At 58.0% G+C, this 26,257-nt stretch overlaps 1 protein-coding gene across 3 annotated transcripts; it reads left to right on the forward strand.

The window, feature by feature from the left end:
* The first annotated feature begins 1,476 nt into the window (after positions 1-1,476).
* Positions 1,477-26,213, forward strand: RCC2 (regulator of chromosome condensation 2). 3 transcript variants are annotated; one of them, XM_070778059.1, is made up of 13 exons: positions 1,478-1,647; positions 2,683-2,968; positions 7,792-7,885; positions 11,387-11,530; positions 14,422-14,553; positions 14,920-15,008; positions 16,330-16,444; positions 18,130-18,296; positions 20,125-20,305; positions 20,958-21,063; positions 21,949-22,021; positions 23,402-23,479; positions 24,093-26,213. In XM_070778059.1, the coding sequence occupies exons 2-13, from the start codon at positions 2,690-2,692 to the stop codon at positions 24,195-24,197; spliced, it is 1,563 nt and encodes a 520-aa protein (XP_070634160.1). In that variant the 5' UTR covers positions 1,478-1,647; positions 2,683-2,689; the 3' UTR covers positions 24,198-26,213. The 3 variants fall into 3 exon arrangements, with proteins under 3 accessions (XP_070634170.1, XP_070634160.1, XP_070634166.1); XM_070778065.1 differs by having other exon boundaries at positions 1,518-1,537; XM_070778069.1 differs by lacking the exon at positions 11,387-11,530 and having other exon boundaries at positions 1,477-1,647.
* The last annotated feature ends 44 nt before the right edge of the window (positions 26,214-26,257 follow it).

Here is a 26,257-nt window from a genome sequence, read left to right on the forward strand (position 1 = left end):
GACTGATCTGATCTGATCTGTTCCCTCCATCCGCCCTGGAAGTCTTCCTACCCCAGTTCATCTGGTGAGTCTTACCCACCTGTCAGTAACTCGGCTCAGATGATCTTTCTACAGGGATGCCCGTCCCTGACCCAGAATAGGATGGATTCCCTTGCCAGGGCAGTCCTACATAAGTATCACTTTGCAATGCTTATAGAAAGAAAGTGAAAGTGAAGTCGCTCAGTCGAGTCCGACTCTTTGCGACCCCATGGACGGTAGCCTGCCAGGCTCCTCTGTCCCTGGGATTGCAATGCTTATGGAGGGAGAAAAAAGCTGTCCTCCACCTGGTCCCTGGCTGGGTTTGAAAATTTTGCTGACAAAGACAGATCAACAGGAAGAAAAGCATTACAGACTTATTTTAACCTAAGTTTTAGGTGACACAGGAGACTTCATAAGGAAGTGAAGTCCCAGAGAAACAGCTGTGTACTTTACTGCGAGGTGTGATGACGAGCGGACAGTCTAGAGGACCGGGAGAGGGGGACCAGCGTGAGGTTAGGTGTAGCACACTGGAGGCAATTTAGCAAGTCTTGTTTATCAAGATTCTTTCGAGTTTCCCTTCGTCTTCAGAGATAAGGATGTTCCTGTCGTCCTGGAATGTGAAGGGCATCTCTCACCTGAGGGATTTATGATTGGTTTTTGGGAAGAAGGTCAGCATGACCTTCTGATTCCTTCTGTTTTCTCAAAATCTTTTCTTCAGTTTATTGGTGGCATAATTTGGGATAGCGCGTCCTGAACCACATCACACACTTGGAAGAACTCGTTTAATCTTTCCCGTTACACTGTGCATTCCACTAGGGCAGAAGCCTAGTTCTCAACCTTTGCACCTAGCACTGCGCGTCTTGCATGTACGGGGGCCTCAGTAAGTACTGGTCTCTAAGTGAAAATTTTCCATCAGGAATTCCAGTGCCTCCCTGGCCTCCAAATTTATTACTCTTTAATTCGCTAATACAGGAAACATGTATGTATGTAACTCGACCGTGTTAACAGCATCTTGCTATAGTGGGGCACGTTCACAGGCAAGTAAAACACACAACTTCTCTCGGCGCTGGAGACAATTATTCAAATTGTATTCATCTTTCATTCCAATCACTCAATTAGGGCACGTCCCTTGTTGGCAGATTCGTAAGAAAAGTAACTGTTTTCCAGCGAGTGTCCTCAGGTGACCTGTCTAGACGTGCCCGGGAAAAACAGTCCAACACTCGCCTAACCCCCAAAGTAATGTCTGATGCGCGGGGCACGTGGCACCGCCCACGAAACGCGCAGAGGGGAGCGGTGCCTGCCGGCGGGGCGCCGGGCGCAGGCTCCGGTGGGCCGCGCTGCCCCGGGACCGCAGCGAGGGCCAGGCCGCCGGGTCCGCCGGCCGGCAGGGGGCGCGCGCGCCCCGGGCCCCGCGCCGCCCGCCCTGCCGCGCTCGCTTGCCGCCCGGCCGCACATGTGTTTCTGTTTTGTGTTGTAGCATTTGTTCTGGAAGCTCGTATTTACATTTTAAGTGTATCTGGTGAGTGGGCTGGAGCCCTCGTCTGGGCCGGGGAGAAAAAAAAGCCCTTCGGTTCGTCTTTTAGCCTCGCCTCTTCCTTTTTCTGTCCGGTTTCTCATTACTCTGAGCAGGTAGGGGCTGAAAATGAAATCGACAGCGATCAGTTTGTGGGGTCTGGGAAAGTTTGTTGGGTTTTTTTTTTTTTTCCTCTTTTTTTTTTTTAAAGAGGAGAAATGGTAAAAAAAAAAAATGGGGAAGGGGGATGGGGGAATTGAATGAATAAAAAGGGGAAGGAAGGCGGATCCACGTGGTTTAATCGGAGACAGACAGAGATCCCATTGTTCAAAATCAATAAAAAAAAAAAAAAAAAAGGGCAGACAGGGCTGAGGCGCGGGGACGCTGGGGAAGGTAGCGGCGGAGCCGGCCACTCGGCAGCTGGGATCGGGGGACCGGCCGAGCCGCACGCTCGGGGAGGGGCTGGGAGACAGGAGAACACCATTAAAGTTATTATTTTTCGTGTCTGCGAGCAGGTGTTTGGGGCTGGGGGCCGGCTTTATTCGCGCCGCTCCTCACTTCTCCGCGGGGGACAGCCCCCCCACCCCGAGGGGTTCGGCTCCTTAGGGCCGGAGGTCGGAACCCCCTGGCTGGAGCAGAATTGGGGATTCAGGCGGGCGGTGAAGAGAAGCGCATTTGAGTGGGCTTGGGGAGGGGGTCGCGGAGACAAAAGCAGCAGGTGGGGCCGCCAGAGAGGGGTAAGCTCCTTCACCCCCCAGGTGCCGAAAGGGGACCTCTGAAGTGCCCCGAAGCCTTCTGTAATGAAAACCTGGTGGACCAGAGACTCCCTTTTTCTCTCCCATTACTTTTTTGGGCACCGGGCTGCAATTAGGATGCGATGTGGGCAAAGCTAACTTGAGGATGGGCCTTGGGGGCTTCCCATTTATTTGTTCTTTGCTTGAGCGGATTGCAGTCGGAGACCTGGGCTCCCGTGCGGGATTCCCCGGAGGCGGCGCGATTTCCTCCGGGCTCGCCCCCTCTCCGCCCGCCCCGTGGCCGCCACTTCGGGGCGGGCAGGGGAGGAAGTGGAGGCCGCGGGCTCGGCTGGCTCCCCTCCCCCCGCGCGCTTTATAACCCGTCCATTGTGCGCCGCTGCCCCGTGTCTCCTCCAGCGCGACCATGCCCAGGAAGAAGGCGGCGGCGGCCTGGGAGGAGCCGAGCTCGGGCAACGGCACGGCCCGTGCGGGGCCCAGGAAGCGCGGCGGCCCGGCCGGCAGGAAGCGCGAGCGGCCGGAGCGCTGCAGCAGCAGCAGCGGCGGGGGCAGCAGCGGCGACGAGGACGGCCTGGAGCTCGACGGGGCCCCCGGCGGGGGAAAGCGCGCGGCGCGGCCCGCGGCGACCAAGGCTGGCGGCGCGGCCGCGGTCATCACCGAGCCCGAGCACACCAAGGAGCGCGTCGTGAGTGCGGGGCCGAGCCGGGGGGCGGCGGGCGGGGGCCGCGGCGCGTCACCGCGCGTCCCGGCCGGGGGCGGCGGGGCCGGCGCAGGCCGCGGGCTGAATCATCGCCGCCGCCGCCGCCGCGCAACAAAAGGGCGCGGGCCGGGGCCTACCCGACCGCGCGGCCGTTGGCCGTTGGGGCGCGCGCCCCGGGCCGGCGGGGGAGGGGCGGCCGGAGCCCGCCCGCGGGGGTCAGGGCCCCGCCCCCGGCGCCGCGCCCGCGGACGCCCTCCGCCTCCCCCGCGCGCCGGGAAGGGGACTTCTGCAAGTTGTCTCCGGCCGGAGGCGCGCGCGGGGCGCGGAGGCGCGCGCCCTCGGCCGTCCCCGGGCCCCCGCGGCCGCCGGGCAGCCCGGGTGCTGCGGGGGGGGTCCCGTCTGCGCTCCCGGGGCGCGGCGATCCTCGCCGGGGCTTTGAGGTTCCCGCCGCCTCGGCTCCGGCGCTCCGGGGGGGCGGGGCCTGACGGCCTCGGCGCATGCCCCGTGCGGCTCCGCGCGGTCTCGCGCCGGCGGGGGTGGCGGGCTCCGGGGCCCGGCGCGAGGGCGCATGCTCTGGAGAGCCCTCCCCCTCCCCGAGGTCGGGAAGAGGTCCCCCCCCCCGCCCCCCCCAGAGGTGTCTGAGCTTTGTTCGTCGCTTGTGGTCATGGTCAGAGGGCCCGGGCGCTCCGTGTGGGCTCTGCACAGGGTTCTCCTCCACCTCCCGTGGCCTGAATGGGCTTTAATTTGCTCGTTAGAGTTGGATCTTCCAATCTTAGTTAAGGTTGTGACCAGTCCATGTGCCTGCAAAACCTTGCAGAGCCATAGATCTTAATCTGGTGTCAGGGGGACATGTGTTTAGGGAGAGGGCCAAAGCTTTCAGCAGATGCTCAGATAACTCCAAATAGTGCGAACTTGCACTTGGGCTATAGAGTCACGGTCTGGAGGAATCCTTTTCTCAGTCCCAACCAGCGTGATTTTCCCCAGGGAAGCTCAGGCAGTATTTAAATGGTTAACAACCGTGCCCTTCTAGGTCCACTTTATAGGTGAGGAAATTGGGGCACAGAGTCTGAGGGCCTGACCCAAGATCACATGGAGCTAGATTTCCACTGGGCTCAGGCTTTTTTTCTCCTGATGTCATCCTTAACACCTCTGCAGATTGTGAAGAGACGCTCTGTAAGTGCCATCTCGTCAGAAGGGTCAGTGTGTTGGATGGTGGAGGAGGGTGATGAAATGTGTCACCTCGGCTTGGGGACCAGCCCAGGCCAATGTGTTGAGAAAAGGAGCACAGGGACAAGCATGACCCTCTGTGCGGGACTCTGGACATTTTTTCCCTCCAGCCCGGAGGGAGCGGAAGCGAAGGGCCAGTGCTTCCAGTGGAAACAGTGGGCGTTTCAGAGCAGTGAGTTTAATTATCCCGAAGTAGGGGATTCTTACCCTGCTGCTGAGACTGACCCCAGGAGGCAGTCATGGGGAGAGCATGTGCAGTGAGCTGGCCAGCACCCCGTCCTCGGCTCAGGGCACGCAAGAGACTGAGGGTCCGACGAGGGATACTCCTCAGTGTTTCATAGCTCAGCCTTTAAGTTCCTTTTAGCATCAGTTGGTCCAAGGTCAAGGCCAGGGCCAGGCTGCCCCCATTGCATTCCCAGTGCCTTGCCATACGTGGGCACTGCCCCTCTCTTGGGTGTGTTCCTGGACTCCAGGGCAAGCACCCAGGAAGCAGCCCTGGGAATCCTGTCTGCTTCTGCAGGCTAGCGACCGTCCTCAGCTCGTTTCAGAAAGAGGCTTTTTACTGAGATTTTCACAAGCCTCGCTGCCTTCCAGGACTTTTGGAAAGAGGTTTGCGTGAGGGCAGCTGCCAGGAGTTGTCTGAAGCCATGCTGCCTTCAGTTAACAAAGCTGCAGATGTTGGGTTTGTGAAAGATAAACCCCAAATACTAATATGGTTGAGGGACGGAGTCACCTTGAGGAGAAGCTGTGTGTATAAAACATTCTTAGCATTTCAGTCTCGGAAAATGCTCTCTCCGAGGACCTCAGGTTTCTATGTGGTTGTATCAGATGAGCATTCTCCGATCCTCAAGTGTCGGTGCAGCCTGAATTCCCTGTGAACTTCACAACCCTGTAGGTAAAGTGAGCAGCCTTGGGTGACTCCTGGAAGACAGCTGAGTGTCGCCAGCTGTCCAGGTCTTTGTAGTTCGTCCCGCGTTGGGTTGCTCAGGTTTTGTGGACCCTGAGACAACTCTGCCTCATCTGAAAGGACCAGATAGATGCAGCTGAAAACTGAGCTTGGAGCCTGTTTCAGTTGATAGCCCACTAGGGAGCTGCTGCTGGCCTGTCTCTGAATGGTCTTCCCTCTGCCGGGAGCGGCAGCTTTCTAAATGGATGTATGTTCACGGCTGACTCTCAGTCTTGTAAACACGCTTCTTGCACAAGGGCGGTAAACGTCGTGTTGGACCAGAAACCCCACTCTGTTGACTGAAGAAGTTCAGTACGTGTGTCTGCCGTGGCGTTCTTCCGCGGCCCACAAAATCTCACCCATCCTGGTGGGAGACTGTTCGCCCAGCTTTTCTGCCACGTGATCTATAGGCACTGGCAGCATGGCTGCTGATGGCAGCTACAAACCAGTTTCGGCCCCACGGTGAAGGCCGGTTACACCTGGGCGGCCCGGGACCCTCTGGGGCTCACAGCCCTGGCAGCCGTCCTTGGGGTGCCCTGCGTGGAGCCCTTCCACGTCTGGGGTCCCCCACGAGTGTGCAGGTTCAGCTCTGTGGCAAAGAGGAACCTGGGCTGTGATCTTTAAGGGATGTTAGAGGAGTTCCAGTCCTTACTTGAATCTATTATTTCATGTCATGTGAAGGGAAGAATGGAATAATAAAGAAATAAGGATAGGCAGCCTACAGCAGAGAGTTAGGTAGATAATACAACATTTCGTGTGAATGTTGTGTTAACCCTAACCATGAATGTTGTATTCATGGGCCATGAGGCCCATGGCATTAAAAACCCAGACGGGTACCGCTCACCCTCCTTCCAGGACCACTGACCCTGGAGGAGACACAGCTGACCAGTTCACCAAGGATTCTCACAGAGCATCTTGTGTTCCCCCGAAGGCTTGGGGGTTTGTGTAAATGCTCAGCTGGCTCAGTGGCCACTCATGCAGCTGCTGGCACCTCCAGGGCACGGGAGACACTTCTGCCCAGGGTGATGGCGCTAGTTCTGGAGGACTGCAGGTCCTACAGCAGCTGCCAGCGCCGTGGCCTGTTAGTGTGTCGAGCGGACCGTGGTATGGAGCGGTTTACCGGTCTCTGCCCGCCTAGGGGGTCATGGGCAATTCCGGTCTCTTCTGTCCACTGTTCTGGCCTGATAGCTCATTCCATGGTGCTTAGGTTCATCCCGAGTCTCTGCTGCCCCTCCACGCGGACCTGAGAAACAGTGGAGAGCAAGTTGGTAATGAAGGCAGAGACCCGGGGCTGCTGCATCCACGGGGGCTTGATGGTCTCTGATGCTGTTGGTCTCCTGCAGTAGACCTGCAATGTTCCAGCCAGGGCTGCCGGTTAAACAAAGAAGGAGAGATAACTGGGGGAAACTCGGCTCCCGTTCAAGTAATCGGAGTCTGGCTGCTGTGGGGTGGACTACCCCAGCTAAGGTCATTCTCTGAATAATTGAAATGTGGCAGAGTCGCTCTGCAGCCCTGGCTGCTTCGTGGCCCTTTGCACGCAGACGGCAGATGGACTGCCTGCCTCCAGCCCCTGCACGTGGCCAGGCCAGCGAGCACGATGGGATTGGGGCGGGGGGTGCCTGTGACGTCAGGTTAGGTCACAGAGTTCCCCAAGAAGTGGAATCCGGCCCCCCGCCCCCACCACATACACGCTGGGCTGCCAGGACGCCTTGCCAGGGCGGTCAGCTCATAGGGTTAGATGACTGGAGTTGCAGCTGTTTGGTTTGTTTCTTCTCAAAGCCTTCCAAGAACTTCTCTAAACTGAAGGAAAACCCCTTCTTTGCCTTTAACGCCCTGGGACGATGATGGCGTGGAGGATGAGAGCAGAACAGGAAGTAACTGCTCCCCTGGCCTGCGTGGAGCCGAGTGGAGACTCAGAAGTGATTCTGACAAACAGTTGGCCTTAATGAGTGTACCGGGCCGATCTCAGAGTGAATCCAAGGCGGGACTGGACAGTAGCCTCTTGAAGCGGCACGTGCTCCCCCGACGGTGGGCGCCTGGCCCTCAGGACAGAGGTGTGCTGGCCCACAGCCCCTGGCTCTGGGCCAGGAGCGAGGACAGGCCCGCCCAGCCCGCCCGCCCTTCCTCCCTGCTGTGGAGCCCTGGACCCAGGGTGCTGCTGTGGCCAGGAGCGCCCAGGGAGGGTGGGGAGGCGCCGGGCCCCAGGGTACAGGTGCACATGTGGCTCGCCGCGCTCATGTTGGGAAGGTGCCGCCTTGGCCCCGAGGACAGTGGCTTTAACGCGCTCCCTGCGTACCGTGGCAGGCCTCTTGCAGACACCTGTGTGGCAATCTGCAGAGCCGAGAGGGCGAATGTCATTTGGCTGCTTTTGCAGTATTTAGCCAAAGAGATCTTAAAGAGAAATCAAAGGATAACGCCGAGCCTGGGCTCGACTGGTGAGTTGCTGGGCGCTCACCAGTTTCCACTGGGAAAGCGATGGCTGTGCCAGGCCCCTCTGTCTGCTGTGCAGGCCTCTGGGGGCAAGCATTCATGTTGCATTATTACTGTTATCTTGGTTGCTGCTGTCGTTGGACAGGTGTGGGAAGTTAGAAGCAGCACTGCAAGCTAATTTTCCCCCCTCTCTCTCTCTCTCTAGAAACTTGAAGGGTCTAAGTGCAAAGGGCAGCTTCTGATTTTTGGGGCGACCAACTGGGACTTGATTGGTCGAAAAGAAGTGCCTAAACAACAAGGTGAGAACCGCGTCTAGAGCCGGAGGCGCTCACCACCCCGGTGCTCCCCGTGTGCGTCACCGCCCGGGTGCTCCCCGCGTGCGTGTCCAGCGTGGTTCTGCCCGAGTGCTCCCTGCGTGCGTCACCGCCCGAGTGCTCCCTGCGTGCGTGTCCAGCGTGGTTCTGCCCGAGTGCTCCCCGCGTGCGTGTCCAGCGTGGTTCCGCCCGAGTGCTCCCCGTGTGCATGTGTCCAGCGTGGTGCCGCCCGAGTGCTCCCCGCGTGCGTGTCCAGCGTGGTTCCGCCCGAGTGCTCCCCGCGTGCGTGTGTCCAGCGTGGTTCCGCCCGAGTGCTCCCCGCGTGCGTGTCCAGTGTGGTTCCGCCCAAGTTCTCCCCGTGTGCGTGTGTCCAGCGTGGTTCTGGTGTGCCTAAACAACAAGGTATGAACCGTGTCTGGAACTGGAAGGCACTGTCACCGACCGAGTGCTCCCCGCGTGCGTGTGTCCAGTGTGGTTCTGATGGCCGCCGCCAGGTAGGTGCTGTTTACAGAGGCGCTCAGAGAGGCCACATGATTGGCCCAGGCCACACAGCCACTCTGTGATGGGACTGGGTTTGAACCCAGGTCTTCAGCAGGACTCTCACTTGGGCACAACTCTGGTTTTGATAATTCTGTTGAGATAAAAATATAAATATTAGCCTCAGATAAGCATTGATACTTTTTTCCCGTTTTTCTTTCCATGTCACTTGGCTTCATTAAAACGGAGAGGCTGGTGCTGTGGAATGTCAAAGTGTCCTCAACATGGGTCGCATGTCAAATGTCAAACTTGATACACATTTCAGAAGAGCTCATGTTTCTTTGCAAACTGCCAAATGGTTGCAGAAACGGGTTTGACAGAATAAGGAATAATCTGGAGTTGGGAGTGGAAAGGTCCCAAGAAGTATCTTGGTCCCCAAATGGTTTTTGAAAGGTGGTGTCTTTCCTTGGGATGAATACCAGCCCGTCCAAGAGGAGTGCGGCTGGCGCTTTGCCATGTCTTATGGCTTCTTGATTTCACTTGGAAAGATTCCCAAAGTACTTTCCAGCATTGCCCAGTGAACAAATATTTGCACGCTGACACTCCCTGGGGCCTCAGGGCAGGCATTGGAGATCATCTTAGTCCATGAAAACAGCAGGCGGGGGCTTTGGTGACTCAGGGTCCAGCTGAGTTAGAAATGGGTTTGAGCCACTTCCCTCTTGGGGCCAGCGCCCAGCCTTCAGGACCCAGCTGTCTGGGCCCGAGCTGCCTGGTGGCTGGTGGCACCTGGCGCCTCTCCCGGGGCGTGACAGCATCAGTCCCCCTGCCAGCTCCTGTGCAGGTGCTGCATTTTCTCGAAGCTGCTCTGTAAATGAGAGGCCTGTGTTTGCGACTAGAGACGCTCGGGGCCCTGAGTAGGAAGTAGATTCCAGAGGGGAGCCCTTGGCAGAGCAGGGCAGCGTCTGGTTTGGGAATAGCGCCCTGCTCGGCCTCGCTCTAAGAGTGCCTTTTTGTCTTCTCCCAGGCCTACCTTTGCTTCCCAAATGTTTCTCCCTCTGAATGAAACAAAGAAAATTTTTAAGTGTTGGCGTGTCTTTCGGCTGCCATGAACTTTCCAGTGGACATGAAGGGAAGGGAGGGGGAAATAGGTTTCCCACCTGTGCCAAACCTCAAGGGAAGGAGGGTCTCACCGCCTGCCCCAGCCTCCCCCCAGCAAAGCGGCCTCCCGTCCAGAGCCCATCTGCCCTCGGGTACGCATCGCTGGGCCTCAGACAGGCAGCTGCTTCCTCCCTTTTCAAGACGGCACAGGGATGGCGTGCTCCCCGACTCGGCCCAGGCCCGGGCATTAGTGAGCTCCAGCCTGGCCCGCTTGCCTGGACCGCTGCATTGCCTTTCATTGGGAGGCCCTGAGAACTCCTGCCTCTCACGAACTGATGACATCTTGGCCTCTGACATTTGTGGAGCTCAGCCAGAGAAGACGCTCTGGCAAATCAGACCTTCCACCAACCGTGAGGGTCCGTTTAGGGCCATTGGGTCGGCCGTGGTGCCCCGGCCCTGTGTGTTGTCCACAGACATGGTGCCCAGCACTCACGCCACCGTGATGAGCCGCCCTCAGCACAGGCGTGAAGGCTGTTGTTTCCAATGTGCTTTTCCCAGGAAGTTGCTGGGTCTCCTCTCACCTTCTAGTAGTAGAGCAGTGTTTGCAGGTGGAGAAGCCCAGGGGGTCCTGAGTCGTGCTGGAGAACTTCTCACTGTTGTGGGACCCTGCCCGTGTGACTCCCCTGGAGAAGGAAACGGCAACCCACTGCAGTGTTTCTTTTCTGGAAAATCCCATGGATAGGAGCCTGGCGGGCTGTAGCCCGCAGGGTCACAGTCAGACTGAGCACACACACGCCACATGCTGTGGAAGTGAAAGCTGGTTGCAGTCATGTCCAACTCCCTGCAGCTTCGCGGACTGCAGCCTGCCCCTGCCCCTCTGTCCACGGATTCCCCAGGCACGAGTACCGGGTGGGCTGCCCCGCGCCCGAGGCCCCGTGTGAGTGCATGAGAGGCTGGCCTGGCGCCCTCTGCTGGCGGGGCGCTCGGCGCGGGGACTGACTGGGCCCGCGAACAGACTCCCCCTGGAGCCAGGTGCACGACGGCCAAGTCGACCTTTCAGTCAGTTCCTGCCTCCAGGTCAGTCTGACACGGTTGGTTTGGCAGCAGCTAGAAGAAGATGGCAACCCACTCGAGTGTTCTTGCCTGGAGAATCCAAGGGACGGCGGAGCCTGGTGGGCTGCCGTCCATGGGGTCGCTAAGAGTCGGATACGACTGAGCGACTTCACTGTCACTTTTAACTTTCATGCATTGGAGAAGGAAATGGCAACCCACTCCAGTGTTCTTGCCTGGAGAATCCCAGGGACGGGGGAGCCGGGTGGGCTGCCGTCCATGGGGTCGCACAGAGTCGGACACGACTGAAGCGATGCAGCAGCAGCAGCAGTATTTCATGAAAGTCACCACAGGCCTAGAAACGAGCTCGCTTTTCTGTCTGAGCGCCTCCAGTTGAGAGAATTAGGCCAGAAGTTGGCCACACCCTGTCCACTAGGAAGGCGAAGTGGGGCTGTGAAGGGGGCCTTGTGCCTGGAGCAGCACGTGGGGCGCGCTCAGGGCAGGAAGCAGGGAGGTGAAGGAGGCTCAGTCCGCGCTGGCGCGGAAGGGCCGAGCTGGAAGGGGCCTGTGGGCAGGGAGGGCCTCCCAGCGCAGGCTGCGGGGTGGGCGGGGCCTTCGGGGCCTCCCCGGACGGGAGGGAGACGCGGGTCTGCAAGCCCCGGGCTGCGGGAGGAGGGCGCTTGTCTTCGGTCGGCAGCAGCGTCCCGGGCGAGGCAGGGCCAGAGACGCGAGCCGTGTCCTGACGGCCGCCCTGGAGCCCCCGAGGGGGTATTGGAGGGGGAGGGGGTGGTGACCCAAGGGCGGCTCTCCCATCAGTTGAGCTCTGGGGGTGTTTGACGCGCGGTCCTTTGCTCCCCGCAGCTGCTTACCGCAACCTGGGTCAGAACCTGTGGGGGCCCCACAGGTATGGGTGCCTGTCGGGGGTCCGGGTGCGGACGGTGGTTTCGGGGTCGTGCGCCGCGCACAGCCTCCTCATCACCACGGAAGGGAAGCTGTGGAGCTGGGGTAAGTACCTGGGGTCGCGGTAACTCACGGAGGGGGTCGCCGGGGGGCTCGCGTCCTCCGTCCCCTGGGTGAAGACCCTCAGCTGCCCCTGCTCCTGTGTGTCCTCTTCCCGACGCCCAGCCAGCCTGCCCCCAGAGCAGGCCACTGGTCTCTGCCCTCCTGCCCCCGCTTTCTCGGAATCCTCTTCTTTAAGCAGCCCTCTCCCGAACGTTCTGCCTGAACCTGCAGCTTTCTGAGATCGAGGGGCCTAGAACTGAATCCTGTTTTATTTTAGGCTTGCGGTCCCCCCCAGCACCCAGCACAGTATGACGTAGACCTCTGTTCCTGCCACTTTAAATGCCACCAGCTTTTACATCCGCCACGCGGTGACACAGCCCGAGTCTCTGCTGGGCTGTTCCGCAGTTTCTTATTCCGTTTGCCCAGAGAGTTGAGTTAACTCTCTTGAAGTCATCTGCTATCACTGCTACTGGCCTCCCTGGCCTGGGTGCGGGGGGAGCTGTCCCTGGGTCTTCACCTCCCTCATTTCAGGGTCCCCTGCAGGGGGCTTCCGTGCCAAGTGCCGGATCCCTCTTGCAGATCCTTCGTGCAGGCTCTGGCTGAGGCTCTGTCTCCTCCACGCCCTCTGCTGGCTCTGGGACTCTTCTTTCCGCGGGGGGTGTTGGCATTGATCCTCACCCTTTGTTTCTGGCCCTTTGGCTAGCTTTGAGTCCATATGACTGCATTTTTATTTTGGGCTGTTTGAACCATTTTTTGCAATTTCATGAGCGGCTGTACCAAAGTCCAAATACATTAACATCTGTTGTCTTCCCTGCACTCTGCTAATTTTGTGATTCTGTTGGAAAAAAGCTAAGCAGCGTGTCTGGCCCAAATTTAAACTTTGTAGTTTCTTGGTGACACAGTGGCACTGCACGATTGCCATTCTCTCCCGGGGGTACCGAGGTCTCTCCCCCAGCGCCCTCCTCCCGGGGGGCACCGAGGTCTCTCTCCCCCAGCGCCCTCCGGGGGGCACCGAGGTCTCTCCCCCAGCGCCCTCCTCCCGGGGGGCACCGAGGTCTCTCCCCCAGCGCCCTCCTCCTGCTCACTGTCCCCAGCTCTGGGTGCAGCCTTATGTGTCGGGGTCCCCAACGTCAGGTGTCTTTATTTCTCATCTTTCTGCTGAATTTCACTCGTCGTGTTTCTGAAAATGTGCCCTCTCTTGACCCTGTGGGCAGAGAAGGACTGTAAAAGCTGTGCATCTGACCTGGCCCCAGAGCCCAGCCGTGTCCCGTGAGCACGCTTGTCACTGTGGGGCGGGGCAGGGCCGGGGGGACAAGCTACAGGGGGTGTCCCGAGGCCTGGGAAGGTCCCGGGCCCAGTCCAGCGCCCGGGAGCATTGGTGCAGGGCCCCGGAACTCACGAGGTCTGCACGTGCCGGCCACCCGGGCCCCTCGTGTTTGTAGAGGAATTGCGCCCCGGTGTGTTCCCGCCTTTCAGTGAACTTGGGCAGTTTCCACTTGACCTGGTGTCCCTCTGCCCTCCTGGAGCCTGTGATCAGAGCCCGAGGATGGTTTTCCTCTCGTAGTGGCAGCCAGTCACCCCTTCTTGAGCCCCGTCCAGGCCAGTTGGGGCTCGCCTTTGTGGCTTTCCTCGCCCTCTTTCATGACTGCAAGGTCAGAGTTCATTGTTGGGAAAGGATATGGAAACCTCCCACGGTTTCCAAATTGCCTGGCTTTCTGGCCCCATAAAATCTCCCAAAATGTTTATTTACAAGTGTGGTTCTTAGAGAGACCTGGGAGAGGCCCACCAAGCTGTTTAGATTTGGAACTACTGTGACCTGAGTTGAAAACTTAGGGAAGGTGAAGGGCAGGCCAGCCTTCTGGTCCACCCAGCCCTCCCTGTTCCCTTGGAGCTGAAAGGCTCTGTTAGGGGCTGGATGTGGGTGTTGTGCTCAGTCATGGGAGACTTTATGACCCCAGGGACTGTAGCCCGCCAGGTTCTTCTGTCCATGGGATTTTAAAGGCAAGAATACTGGAGTGGGTTGCTATGCCCTCCTCCAGGGAATCTTCTCAACCCAGGGATCGATCCTGTGTCTCCTGAATTAGCAGGCGGATTCTTCACCACTGTGCCACCTGGGAAGCCCTGGGGGCTGTGCAGTGCAGGGGGCGGGGGCTGTGCAGTGCAGGGGGCCGGGCAGGGCCCAGCCTCCTGGAGCCTTCCTGCCCCGAGTCCATGCCAGCACAGCCAGCCAGAGGCGGAGGTGGACCCGTGTCCAGGAGAGCCTGTGTTCAGAGCTCTGTGTTCTGACCTTGGGCCCTTGCTGGGGTTCACATGGCTCAGGGTCCTGTGAAGGCTGACCAGCAGGAGGTGGGGTTGGAGAGGAGAGAAGTGCGGGGTCTATGGTAGATGCCCGGAGCACTGCGGGAGTCAGACTCCTGTGAGGCAGGTGTTACTGTCTTAAAATACCTTGGAGTGGAGCGGAAGAAGGGATTGGCGTCTGGCAGGAACGGGGAGAAGCGAGAGCTGTGAGTTTCCATGAGCTTGTCTGCTCGTGTGTGACGTCCTGGCTGAACCTGCTTTATATCATTTCCCTGGAGGACAGAGCTGACGAAAATGCCAGGATGGGTCCTAGCCCTGCCCCAGAAAAGAGGGTCAGAGCAGGTGAGGTGGTGGCTGGCGGCTGCCCGCAGAGGTGACTCTAGGGACAGCTCTGCACATCTTACCTGGTCACCCAACCCAACCTCACCCGGCAGCCTTGAAAGGCTGGCATCGCCTGCAGAGCTGGGCTTGCTGTCACCCGGCTCTCAGCTGTAGGTTTGGAGGGCGCCTTTTGGGAGACCCCGACTCGCCCTGCAGCTGCTCTGGCTGCCCTGTCTCCTCCTCCCCACTGTATCTGTCCTGCTCCTGACCCACAGGGCGAAATGAGAAGGGGCAGCTGGGCCATGGCGATACCAAGAGAGTTGAAGCCCCCAGACTCGTCGAGGGGCTCAGCCACGAGGTGATCGTGTCTGCGGCGTGTGGGAGGAACCACACCTTGGCCTTGACAGGTAAGGAAGGGCCACTTCCCTCCAAATGGGGTCAGAGGCCAAATAGTCCAGCTGGGTTGGGGGTGGTGCTGCCCCTTTGACTCACTGTCACGGTCATAAGGATGCCCAGGGAGCCTGGTGGGCAGCTTCTCAAGGCATCATGAGCCACACCCACGGGTGTCAGTGGCCAAAGCTATGGGAGGGTCTGTGCCGGGCAGTGGTTCTGCTCTGAGGTGTCTATCCCACCCCCTTGTGGGAAATTGTCTCACTTGCGTTCTTCCTGGCAAAGGAGCTATTTTTCTGATTTTAGAGTCTTTGATTCTCAGTCTTGTTCAGGGTCCTCAGCATTGTTTTCCCTTTGCTAACGATGTCGTTCTCTCCTTCCAGAAACGGGCTCCGTGTTTGCCTTTGGAGAGAACAAGATGGGGCAGCTGGGCCTCGGCAACCAGACCGACGCCGTCCCCAGCCCCGCGCAGGTGCTGCCCGCGCCCCGCCTTCAGGGCCTTTGCTTCTCTTTGTTTCGGGCGTGGGTTTTCGAGGGGAAGATCAGGCATCTCTCCCCCTTGTTTGAGTTGCTGGCTCCTTTCTAAAAGCAAGGTCTCGATGCTTTTGAGTGGATCGGGTTTAATAGACAGCCACAGTTGAAGAACGCCCTAGAAACAGTTTTTTATTCTGACTGGAAATAATTTGTTCCAGGGGCCTGTTTGAAGCCTGTTCTGCTTTTCAGTGAGAATTATTCCATGGATGTGATTTGTCTTTGTCTGAAAATACTTTTGAGTTTTGACCTCATAACAAGTGACTTGCCAGGTGCTCAGCACACAAATAGGTTAGGCCATCTCTTGTTCCTGAAAAACTCTGGAGTCAGCTGGGGGCTGGGATTTATACCTAAATATTGAACTTCTGCCATAAGGCAGCAGGAGGCTTGTTAGTATCTTTGAGGGGAGGGACTTTGACGTCTTAGTCTTAAAAAGAGACCTTGGACAAACAGACCTGTCGTTCGGAGGATTTTTGAAATGTTTTGTCAGCCATTTGCTCTGCAGTGGGATGAGATGGTTTCAGAGTGAGCCGGGCAGGGTCAGAGTCCGAGGCTCAGCGCCCCCTCCCAGTCTCATCGCCTTTCCCCACGATTTCCTGCAGTGCTGACACTCCTCGCCCCCTGGTTCCTCCAGTCTGGCTTCCCCAGGCTGATTAGTTTGCAATAGAGAGTCTTAAGCGCTTTGTCAGATTTGTGTCCAAACCCCATGTTAAATTAGTCAGGGCCTTTGCTGTCTTCTACTTCCTAATTTCAAACCGTTACATTTCCTATTCACACTTTCAATTAAGGCTAATTAGCAAGCAGCTTTTACGGTAGTAAAAAAGAGTGTAAACCAGTTCATTTTACTGGTTAGTAGTAATGCTTATGAAAGCTTTTCTTTTAGTCGCCTAACATCCGAGGTGGTGAGTGGAGGGAAATCTGTGGACTAAATGTGATTATAGCTTCTGTTTTCTTGTACCCTCTTGCCCACACCCCCAGTCAGTTGAATTCAGCGTTCACTGGGCACTAGAAGGTGTGAGGCACGATGTTAGACATTTTGAGGGTTAGAGAGGCCCAGCGGCATGGTTTGCCCATCTGCGAACGGATTCTGTACTGCGTGTGTTTTTTTACATATGTGCAAAGCCTTGCCTTCAGCGTTGTGGCATTGTGGAGTCCATTAGAAATCCTTAGTAGCCTAGTAATTGTTTCACACCAACCTGTGGAGACTTTATCAGTCTTTAAAAAAAAAATATGTCTGCAAGTCTGCTGTCTTTTCTTTTCAGATAATGTACAACGGCCAGCCAATTACCAAGATGGCCTGTGGGGCTGAATTCAGTATGATAATGGACTGCAAAGGAAACCTCTATTCCTTTGGGTGCCCTGAATATGGTCAGCTGGGTATGCAAGTACATTTTTAAAAAGCTCTGTAATATAACTGTATGTTTAGAACCAGCAGTCAGCGCGGGGCTGCACACACATGGTAGAGATGTGGGTAATTGATCGCAGATAATGGCCTTGATCCATTACGTGGATGTCCCGTTTGTGGAGCAGCTGTCGTAACTCAGGGGCTGCGGAGTCTGACGGGGACTTGCCTTAATGAAAGTCAGGGCGTGAGTCTGTCCAAGGATTTTTTTCTCATTTGGGAATTCATTTTTGTATAAAAGGATTTCAAGTTTTGCTTTTCTTTTCCTTATCAATTTTTAATCAAACCTCTGTTCATTCATTTTCATGTTTAAAGATTTGCCTTTATCAAAAGTGAGGAACTTATACAAGAGTAAGGTTGTTTGGAGCGCCCTGGCCTGGGCCACTGTTTCAGGTATACGGAAGAGCCAAAGTCATTTCAAAGTAGGATTCCCTTCCGGATTTTCACCCCTAAACAGAAGGGATGAAGCTGACTCGCATTTCACCGAGTAGAAAAGTCAAACGCAGAAGGAGCCGGCAGTGAGTGGCGGGCCTCCGTGCTCGCTCCCCGGCGCCTCCCAGCCCCGCGCGCGCGGGCGGCGCGGGCGCCCCCTGCTGGCCGCGCGGCCCGCGCGCAGGCTCCGCGCCCGGCCGGCCTGGGCTGCCGGGCTCCGCGTCCCCGGGCGCGCGGATGCGAGGCGGCATAAATAGACTCGGAACAGCGCCTTTGTGAAACTAAATATACCTTAGTCAGAAGTGAGAGAGCAGGAACAGCCCCGTGCACACGCCTCTTGGTTGCCAGGGAGTTGCCAGAGCCTGCCGGAGAAACCTTCTCCGTGGCCGTGGGTGCCGGTGCTGGCCGGCGAGGCGCCGGAAGTGAGCCTCCGGCCTGCCTCCGGGACCGCCGCCTGGCTCCGCTGGGCAGCCCGCTCTCGGGCGGCCGGCGGGCAGCTGCTCCCTCGGGGACGCGAGGCGCCCTTGGCGACGGCGATGGCGGCTGCCGCTGAAACGTCAGCGAGTCCCGGGCGCCCGCCCCCGCTGCGGCGCGGATGCCTAGACGCCCGGGCTTGGTACCCTCGCCGGAGGGGCCCTGCGGGACTGGCCTCGTGTGTGTCTGGAGCCCGTTAGTCCTAACTGCCCAGCTTGCTGGAGAACAAGCCCTCAGGCCCGTTGTCTGAACCCACGGTGGTCTCGGGGAGTTAGAGCTTGAGTTCCGCGCTGTGCACGCGCCCCCGCGACAGACTTCCTGGGTCAGCGCAGCAGAGACGACAGCGTGCCTGGTTCTGACAGCCACTCTAGTATGTGGGGTCGCTGGGGACGGGTTGGCCTTTCTGGCCCGTGGAGGCCCCCGGAGGCCCCAGCGTGGGCACGGAGCAGACCAGCCTGTGGGTATGAGAGCCTCCCGCGTGTCTGGCCCCAGCCCAGCCTTAGCCACGCAGACAGGGGTTTTCACAAATCTCCCTGTTAGGGACCGTGCCCTTGGGTGTTTCTTATTCTGATTTCTGTTCATTTTTTAAAGTAACTGCTTTCAACCCACAATATCAATTCCATGCCCTGGACATGCCTCAGATAGGAGGATGCTACCTTGGCTGACCCAAGTCCCCGTGAGGCCCGGCTAGACTGGACAGGTGCCCTGCGCTCTGGTCCCTGCTGACTGATAGCTACCTCTGTGGTCACTGCAGGACACAACTCGGACGGCAAGTTCATTGCCCGGGCGCAGCGGATAGAGTATGACTGTGAGCTAGTGCCCCGGCGTGTGGCCATCTTCATCGAGAAGACAAAAGACGGCCAGATCTTGCCCGTCCCGAATGTGGTGGTGCGGGATGTGGCCTGCGGCGCTAACCACACGGTAAGGCTTCAGTGCTTCTCACCTCAGTGGAGACCCTGGGCTTTGCAAAGCAAATAATGGCCCCTGGCCGCCTGGAGGGCGCACACCCTCGGATGTCTGGGGGCATCATTTTCACCTGCCAGCTTCTGCATGGCGTCCACAGACGGGGCTGAGTGGACTGACTGTAGCTTGGGGTCAAACCCTTCAAACAGAAGGGTTTTCTGTTTCTATCTTTTGTCTTCTGTCTTTCCAGGTTGATGGTATCTCAGGGTGTTGAATGGGTTCAGGCACTGAGGGTGTTTACTTACAGGTCAATTCGGATCAAGGCGATGAAACGTGTGTGTGTGCATCTTTTTATCTCAGTTGCCTGCAAATGGCTGAGCGTCGGACTTGGGGCTCGTCTTCCTTGTCCTGCTGAGCGTTGAGGAACGGGTCAGTCTCTGTATGTGGGCAGCTGGCTGCGTGACCTCAGGACTGGGCGGTCTCAGTCCCTTCACGTCCAGTGCTGCTTCTCGCACAGTGTGTCAGAAGAAGCAGATCGTACTTACGCCTCACCTCAAATCATGTTTATGGGCTCTACATTTACACGATCCAAACGCCAGACGTCAAGGAGACGGGAGAGAGGAAGATGGATTTTTAATTGCAGTGTGGCTGGGTGATCGCGTTGTGCTTGTTCATGCTTTCCAGCAGAGGGGTCGTACGCGTTCCGTGTTCTTTTCCGTATTCCTCCCCATGAGGGTTTGCTACAGGACACCGGGTGTAGTTCCCTGCGCTGCAGCAGGACCTTTCTGGCTGTCTCCTTGGTGTGTGTCTGCTAACCCAGACTGGGAATTTACTCCCCTGCCCCCCACTTCCCCTGTGGTCGCCGTGAGTTTGCTCTCTTGGTCTGTCAGCCTGCTTCTGTTTCATAAATGAGCTGCTTTTCGTTGTGTTCTGGACCACTGATGCCCTGTGGCTTTCCCTTCCTGACTTGGTCTCACTTCCTGTGATGGCCTCCAGGCCCCTCCGGCCACTGCAGACGACAGTCCTGCTTTGATGCTGAGTCGTAGTCCGTAGCATTTGTATCTTTTTTTCCAGAAGAGGAATTGGTGTTTTAATTTTAAAATTTTTTTAACTTATTTAATCTTACACTGGAGTGTAGCCGGTTAACAGTGTTCTGTTCATCTCAGGGGCATTCTCCCCTAAACTCCCCTCCCGTCCAGGCTGCCACGCAAACACCTCGTTTACCCATTCATCTTCCGTGTAGTCCATTCAGCTTCTGTGTTGTCCATTCGTCTTCCGTGTTGTCCATCCAGCTTCCGTGTTGTCCATCCAGCTTCCGCGTCTTGCCTGTTGTAAGGAATGCTATGGTGAACGTTGGGGTGCACGTGAAGATGGGTTAAATTGTGACTTGTCACCACGCGCACTGCGCCTTGGCCAGGTGGACATCAGCTGTGTGATGTGAACCCGCCTGAAGAAGGATGCAAGGTGGGCAGGGCTCTTCCTCGGGGCTCTGTCTGCAGTTGAGTCAGGGCTGAAAGAGGAAGTGGAGTGCGGCGGCCTGCTCTTAGAGACATCACTGAAATGGGGAAAGGGGAAGGCTTACACCTTGAATAGCCGTGTCTTAGGGACATCACTGAAATGGGGAAGGGGAAGGCTCACACCTTAAATAGCCGTGTCTTAGGAACGGCCGAGGAAGCAGTAGGCGTCCTGGCTGTGCCCCCTGCTGCTGGCGGGCCCCTCCCCTGTCCGAGGCAGGCAGGGGTCGCCTCGCTGTGTCTGCCCTGGGCCCTCGGCCACGGCCGCAGACTCGCAGAGCAGCAGCCCCCTGTGCGTCCCATCCCAGCGCTGTGCTTTGTCCCTCCTGCAGCTGGTCCTGGACTCCCAGAAGCGGGTCTTCTCCTGGGGCTTCGGAGGCTACGGCCGGCTGGGCCATGCCGAGCAGAAGGACGAGATGGTCCCTCGACTGGTGAAGCTGTTCGACTTCCCGGGGCGTGGGGCGTCCCAGATCTACGCTGGCTACACCTGCTCCTTCGCCGTCAGTGAAGTAGGTCAGTGATTCCTTGTCTGGGCCTTGGGAGGATGGCGTCCAGAGTCCCGGTTTCCCTGCCTGGCTGCGTGCTCTACTGGGGAGACCAGTGGCCATGGCCTCTGCCGTGTTTGAGACCAGGGACCTGATTTCGTCAACCGCCCAGGCTCTTTGGCCAAAGCTCTCTGTGGTCCCTCGTGCCTCGCGGGTCCCCTTCCTCTCCTTTTCTCGTCGATGCTGCTGAGATGAGGAGGCGCTCAGCTCCTGAGATGACGCGGGTCATCTCAGCGGACCTTGCGGGTCCCCTTCCTCTCCTTCTCTCGTCGATGCTGCTGAGATGAGGAGGCGCTCAGCTCCTGGGATGATGCGAGTCATCTCAGCGGACCTCGCGGGTCCCCTTCCTCTCCTTCTCTCGTCGATGCTGCTGAGATGAGGAGGCGCTCAGCTCCTGAGATGACGCAGGTCATCTCAGCGGACCTCACGGGTCCCCTTCCTCTCCTCCTCTCCTCTGATGCTGCTGAGATGAGGAGGCGCTCAGCTCCTGAGATGACGTGGGTCATCTCAGCGGACCTCGCGGGTCCCCTTCCTCTCCTCCTCTCCTCTGATGCTGCTGAGATGAGGAGGCGCTCAGCTCCTGGGATGACGGTGACAGTGGGCGTGTTTCTCTTTCCCAGGTGGTCTGTTTTTCTGGGGGGCCACCAACACGTCCCGGGAGTCCACCATGTACCCGAAGGCCGTGCAGGACCTCTGTGGCTGGAGAATCCGGAGCCTAGCTTGTGGGTACGTGACCGTATCTCCCGTAAGCGGGACGTCTGCCCCTGCCTTGGGCATGTTGGACACACACAGGAGGTGCCCTGTTCCTAGAGGGCTCCACTCTTCCACTGGGGTGTCAGGTGCCCCGAATTCCAGAGTCTGGACGGGAGGGACTCTGCTCAGAGCAAGGGGCGTTGGGAGGTCCTTGGACAGGTGACTCCCTTTCCTGCCGCTGCAGAAAGTCACTGAGGGTTTCACTTTTCAAAGTTGATGTGCTCTATCCATGGTGCAGGTTCAAAATCCTGTTTAGTTAGGACATTTTAAGTTACTGTGATACAGTGGGACTGAGAAAGTGATTTTAAGTCGGTGGTTTTCTGTTTATTTTGAGGGTACTTGTTGAGCTATGTAGCACTTCTCGGGGAGGAGTTTGGTGATGTCCGTCACCTGCCAGGTTTGGGGGAGGTGGCTCTGTGGTGGTTGGGTCGGTGTGGCTATAATCTGAAACCTGTGGCCCCACCCAGGTTCCTGTCCAGCAGGTTCCACCCCTTTGGAATGAGCTCTTCATCCTGGTTTGGGGTGTCTTCCTTTTCCCAGTGTGTTTGTTGCTCTGAAAGTGACCTCCTGCCCTAAGGGCCCAAGGACTAAGAGTGGGCATGGGGGGGGAGATGGGGGCCCGTGTTTCCAGGCGCTGAGGGCTTCTCCTGTTTGGGTCTGCTCCAGATAGCGGGCTTCAGGAGGCGCTCCCTGGCCCCATGCTGTGCTGGCGCAGATGGAGGCTTGGTGGGGCCAGCTGGGTTTATGCTGATAGTTTCGCGCCCTTCAGGGAGCCCACGAAAGCGCATGGGGCCGCTGGGTGGTGGGGTGCAGGGCTGGGCTGCTGGACGCCGGGCTGACGGCTGCACCCGTTTGCAGGAAGAGCAGCATCATCGTGGCTGCGGACGAGAGCACGATCAGCTGGGGCCCCTCGCCGACCTTCGGGGAGCTGGTAAGCTGGCCCCTGCCTGAGGGGCAGAGCCCCGCTTGGGCTCCTGAGCCGCCTCCTGAAAATGCGCAGAAAGGAGGTGTGTGCGTGTGTGGGTCTGTGTCCTTGTAGCATGCAGGTCTGAGGTCGCTTCAGCTTTCAAAGATCAGGTGCTTTTTTGAAAGTCCTTTTTGGCCACATTGTTAGTGGAAACTGGGAAGTTCCAGGTCCTATTTCCCCTCACATTGTGTAAACGGTACTTGTGGGATGACGCGATAGGAGAGAGGCTGGTTGCTCTTCGCTCTCCCCAAGAGGGTTTCAAGCTACAGGATCAGCGTGTCCTCCTAAACCGTGGGCCCAGCGGTGACCATGTATCCAGTCTTCCTGGTTTCCAGCCTCTGAGGTCATTTGGGGACATTGTTCCCTCATTTTTCCCAATAAGTTTGTCTGTGTTCCTGCTTTTAACCTCAGTTACTGGACTGATTAACCTTCCCCACACGCTTGGTCTTCTCACCCAGAGCTTCTGGGCGTGATGAGTTCCGAACTTTCAACGTCTTCATCAAGAACAGCTGGGCCGGGGCTCACCCTGACGCCTGCCTGTCCTCGTGGTTTGATCATCAGCCTGGCTCTTGTGTTTCCTGCTGGAAACGAGGCCTGTTTCCTGTCCCCCTGCCATGGGTGTGGGGCAATGGGGTGCTTCTCGACCCCTGTGCCATCTCCAGGGCCGGTGGCCTTGAACATGCTGGAACCTTGAAAGCGATGAGAACCTGGCCAGTCTTTACGGGCCGTTCTCAGAGATGTCCCTAGCATCTGTCAGAAATAGACTCTGAGTATCGATTTGGAGACTTGGAGGGAACAAGGTGGACTTTGGGGGCAGCCTCTCAGAGCTGAGGAGCCCGTGTGGCCCTTGGCTGGTGGCGGAGGAAGCTGGCCCTCCGTGGGGGCCCTTGTTGGAGCTGGGCTGGAAGGCCTTCACACCGTAGCACGTATTCTGTGCCCCCCCTGCTCCTCCATCCCCAGGCCCGGGCTGCCCCTCCGTCCCATGTCCTGGAGTCCCTGCTGATCGTGGACACAGGTGGGGAAGGGGACAGCCAGCACGTGCGGCCTAGGAGCCCTGGGGGCTGAGGCCGCCTTTCCCCCGGGCTCACCGTGCTGCCGTCTGGGGACTCTCCCCAGAAGGCAGCAGAAACCCTACAGCTCACGTGTTTAGCACCTCGGTCCTGGGGTTAGGACAGGGCACCTGCTGGCGCCTGGGGGTGCCCGTTGCTGCCCAGGTCTGGCCTCGGGTCTGAGACGGCGGGCCTTAGCCACAGAGGCCCTGGGTCCATGGGAGGCCCAGGCAGGCTGCCTTGGTGCCCACTTTCCGGCCGGTGTGCACGAGCATCCCTCTCTTTGCCTCACCAGGGCTACGGGGACCACAAGCCAAAGTCTTCCACAGCAGCTCAGGAGGTGAAGACGCTTGACGGCATCTTCACAGAGCAAGTGAGTGGGGAGCCCTGGGGAGCAGGGAGAGAAGGTGGCCCAGGCCGTGCTCGTCTGCCTTTGCCCTCCGCACGCTGCCTGGTCTCGCCTGCCGTGTCCCTGTGCACCACTCTGGGGCTTTCTGGTGGGCGACCAGGCTGGCACAGAGGCGAGCCGCACTCACCCTGAGGGCCACCGGCCATGCCCAGCACAGCCAGTTCGCTCCAGTGTGGGCGCCTGCTCCTGTCTGCATCTTGCCTTCCCCCGAGGCTGTGGGGCAGGTGGCGGGGTGAGGCCCCTGCGGGCGCCAGCCCTTGTCACTGAGACGCGAGGGGCTTGTCCTTCCCACGAGGCAGGGCTGTGGTTCAGAGGGGCAGAGGGAGCCGCTGGCCTCTGCTGGCCGTCGGTGTCCAGGCCTGCTGGGGGCCCAGACGGTTGGAGGCGGTCTCGCCGACACTGGGGGTCCTCAGTCGGGGCCTTTTTGAGCTTTCCAAGGTGCTTCCGCTTTGACCTCTGTGCTGACCCCTGGCCAGCCTAGCTTCCCAGTGTCCCACGGTCAGCCTTGAGCTTGTCAACCCCAAACTCAGTGCGTGGCTGACGCGCCCTTGCCCACCCGGTGCCCGTGTCCCCCCAGGTGGCCATGGGCTACTCACACTCCTTGGTGATTGCAAGAGACGAAAGTGAGGCGGAGAAGGAGAAGATCAGGAAACTGCCAGAGTACAACCCCCGGACCCTCTGACGCCCCGGAGCCCCCACTCCACACCTCTCGCGGCAGCTGGCATGTCCACTTGCACTGGGACGGGAAGTCAAGCGAGGAATTTCAGAAGCAAAAGTTGACCGAAGGTGCATTTCTGTTAGACTCCCTGAGGCTCCGTTTTATAAGTGATTCAACGCCAACTACCTTTTCTGTATGCTTTCCAAAGTGGGTTTTTTTTCCCCCTCCTCAATGTTTAATTAAAATATTTGCTCATAGTTGACTTACCATTCCTACGAAAGAGGCAGAAACTTTGAGCAATCTAGGCTTTTTTTTTTAGGCCCCCCCCCTCCCCCACCCTGTACACTTCTCAAAAACACCCCTTTCCATCGTGGTGAGCATTGTGAGCCCAGCGGGTGCCGCCTGGCACAGGTCTCCACGTGCTCAGAAAACACATCAGCCGTGGGGGGCAGCCCGGTTCCCGCGGTCCCCGCCGCCTTCCTGCTTCTCCTTCTAGACTGGCCGCGTGCGCTCTGCTCTTCCCCCGGCCGCCTGTAAGCCCGTTGCCTTTTGGCTGTGACATTAATAGAACCTGCCGTTTCCCCCCCGGTGGGGGCTCGTGGGTCTGTGTTTAGCCATTTATATCTACTTTAGGTGTCAGAGAAGTCCAAGTGAAAACCAGGTGATCATGGAACCAGTGGGGACTTGGGGGTGGACAGACGTGGTTCCAGAGCCGGGGTCGCCTCGCCAGTGCCTGCCGTCGGCAGCTGACCAGCAGGACAGTGCGTTCTGGAGTCCCCGCGGAGGAGGCTCATCCTCTGTGTCCCGGCCTTTATCGCCTTCGTGTTTCTGTGTTTATCCCGAGCCCCTGGCTGGATCCTGCTGGAACAGCCCAGTCTGTTTACGAGGCCCGGGTTCCTGCTCCATGAACCCAACTCTCTAGTCACATTTGCTTGGCTGTGCTACCAAATAGTTGGGATCGTGGAAGAAGTCCCCTTCCCCGAGTCAGCGCAGAGGCTGCGACCAGCTCCCCACAAGTGCCCTGCGCACCAGCATGTCCCTGGCGCTGCCTGAATTACGAGGTGCCTTTCCCGGAACCCTCCTCTTGCTCGGACCCGAGAGAGGCGGCGGCTGTGGCCAGGTTCTTGGTTTCGAGAGGGTCTGGACTGGTTTGGGTGCTTTAAAATAGCCGTTTAGGTCAGTGGTGCTTGCGGGGAGACGGGAGAGAGGTGCAGTGTGAGATTGGGTGGAAGGGAAAGTTCAATATTGGTCTTTTTTATTGTTTTTTTTCTTTGCTTTGCTCTTGTTACCATTTTTGTCTCGATGTTAAAATGCCAAAAATGACTAGTCGTTGCTTTTCCTCTTCTCTTCCCTCCCACCCCATCGCTCCTGACGGTGGCTCCCTCCTCCACGGGGATGTGGTCGCTCCTGTCCTGGCCAGTCCTGAGGCCTCGTGGCAGGAGGCCGGCCTGCACCTTTGCTAAGGTTTAGTCTGACTTCACGCTCGTCTCTGCTGTCTGTGTTTATAGTCCAGGGGAGAAGCTTCTGCAACTCCAGAGCTTCTGCTAAACTAACCTGATTGGTCCAAATCACCCTCTAACCACCATCTCTGACTCAAGCCTCCCCGCGTAGAGCCCCTCAGTTTCCCCCGACAGAGCTCTTCCTGAAGCGGGCCTGGCGCCCGCGCTCCTGGACAGTGTGCGGCTCCCTGGGGCTGTGCGCCCACCCGGGTCCTGGCCCCTTGCCGGGGCTGGAGCAGGAAAGGGACGTCCCCTCCACATGAGGCTGCCCTGTTCTCTCCCAGTCACTGCTTGGAGCTCAGAATTGTAAAATGAACTTCCTAACTGGGAAAACCCTTTAGAACAGGGAACTGGGAGACAACTTGGCCCAGGGAGCGGGTGCGGCTCAGGAAGGAGACGTCGCGGAGCCTGGGCGTGAGGGGGAGCCCAGGAGGAGGAGGTGGTCCGGCTGAGGTGCCTGGTTTAGTGCTGTAACTGTCTTTTTTATATATATATTTCTCGGAGTAAACATTTTAAATAAACGGCATCGTTGTTTGCTCTGTTTCGGCTTCTGCATTTTTTTTTCAGTGGAACAAGGAAGAGCAC

Source organism: Bos indicus, chromosome 2, assembly GCF_029378745.1.
Source record: "Bos indicus isolate NIAB-ARS_2022 breed Sahiwal x Tharparkar chromosome 2, NIAB-ARS_B.indTharparkar_mat_pri_1.0, whole genome shotgun sequence".
NCBI classification, from domain to species: domain Eukaryota; kingdom Metazoa; phylum Chordata; class Mammalia; order Artiodactyla; family Bovidae; genus Bos; species Bos indicus.

Coding starts and splice junctions, on each gene's coding strand:
- RCC2 (XM_070778059.1), top strand. CDS start 2,690: ATGCCCAGGAAGAAGGCGGCGGCGGCCTGGGAGGAGCCGAGCTCGGGC. Junction 7,886..11,386: donor AGAAGTGCCTAAACAACAAG/GTGAGAACCGCG, acceptor TGCTCCCCGCAG/CTGCTTACCGCAACCTGGGT. Junction 16,445..18,129: donor CCCTGAATATGGTCAGCTGG/GTATGCAAGTAC, acceptor TGGTCACTGCAG/GACACAACTCGGACGGCAAG.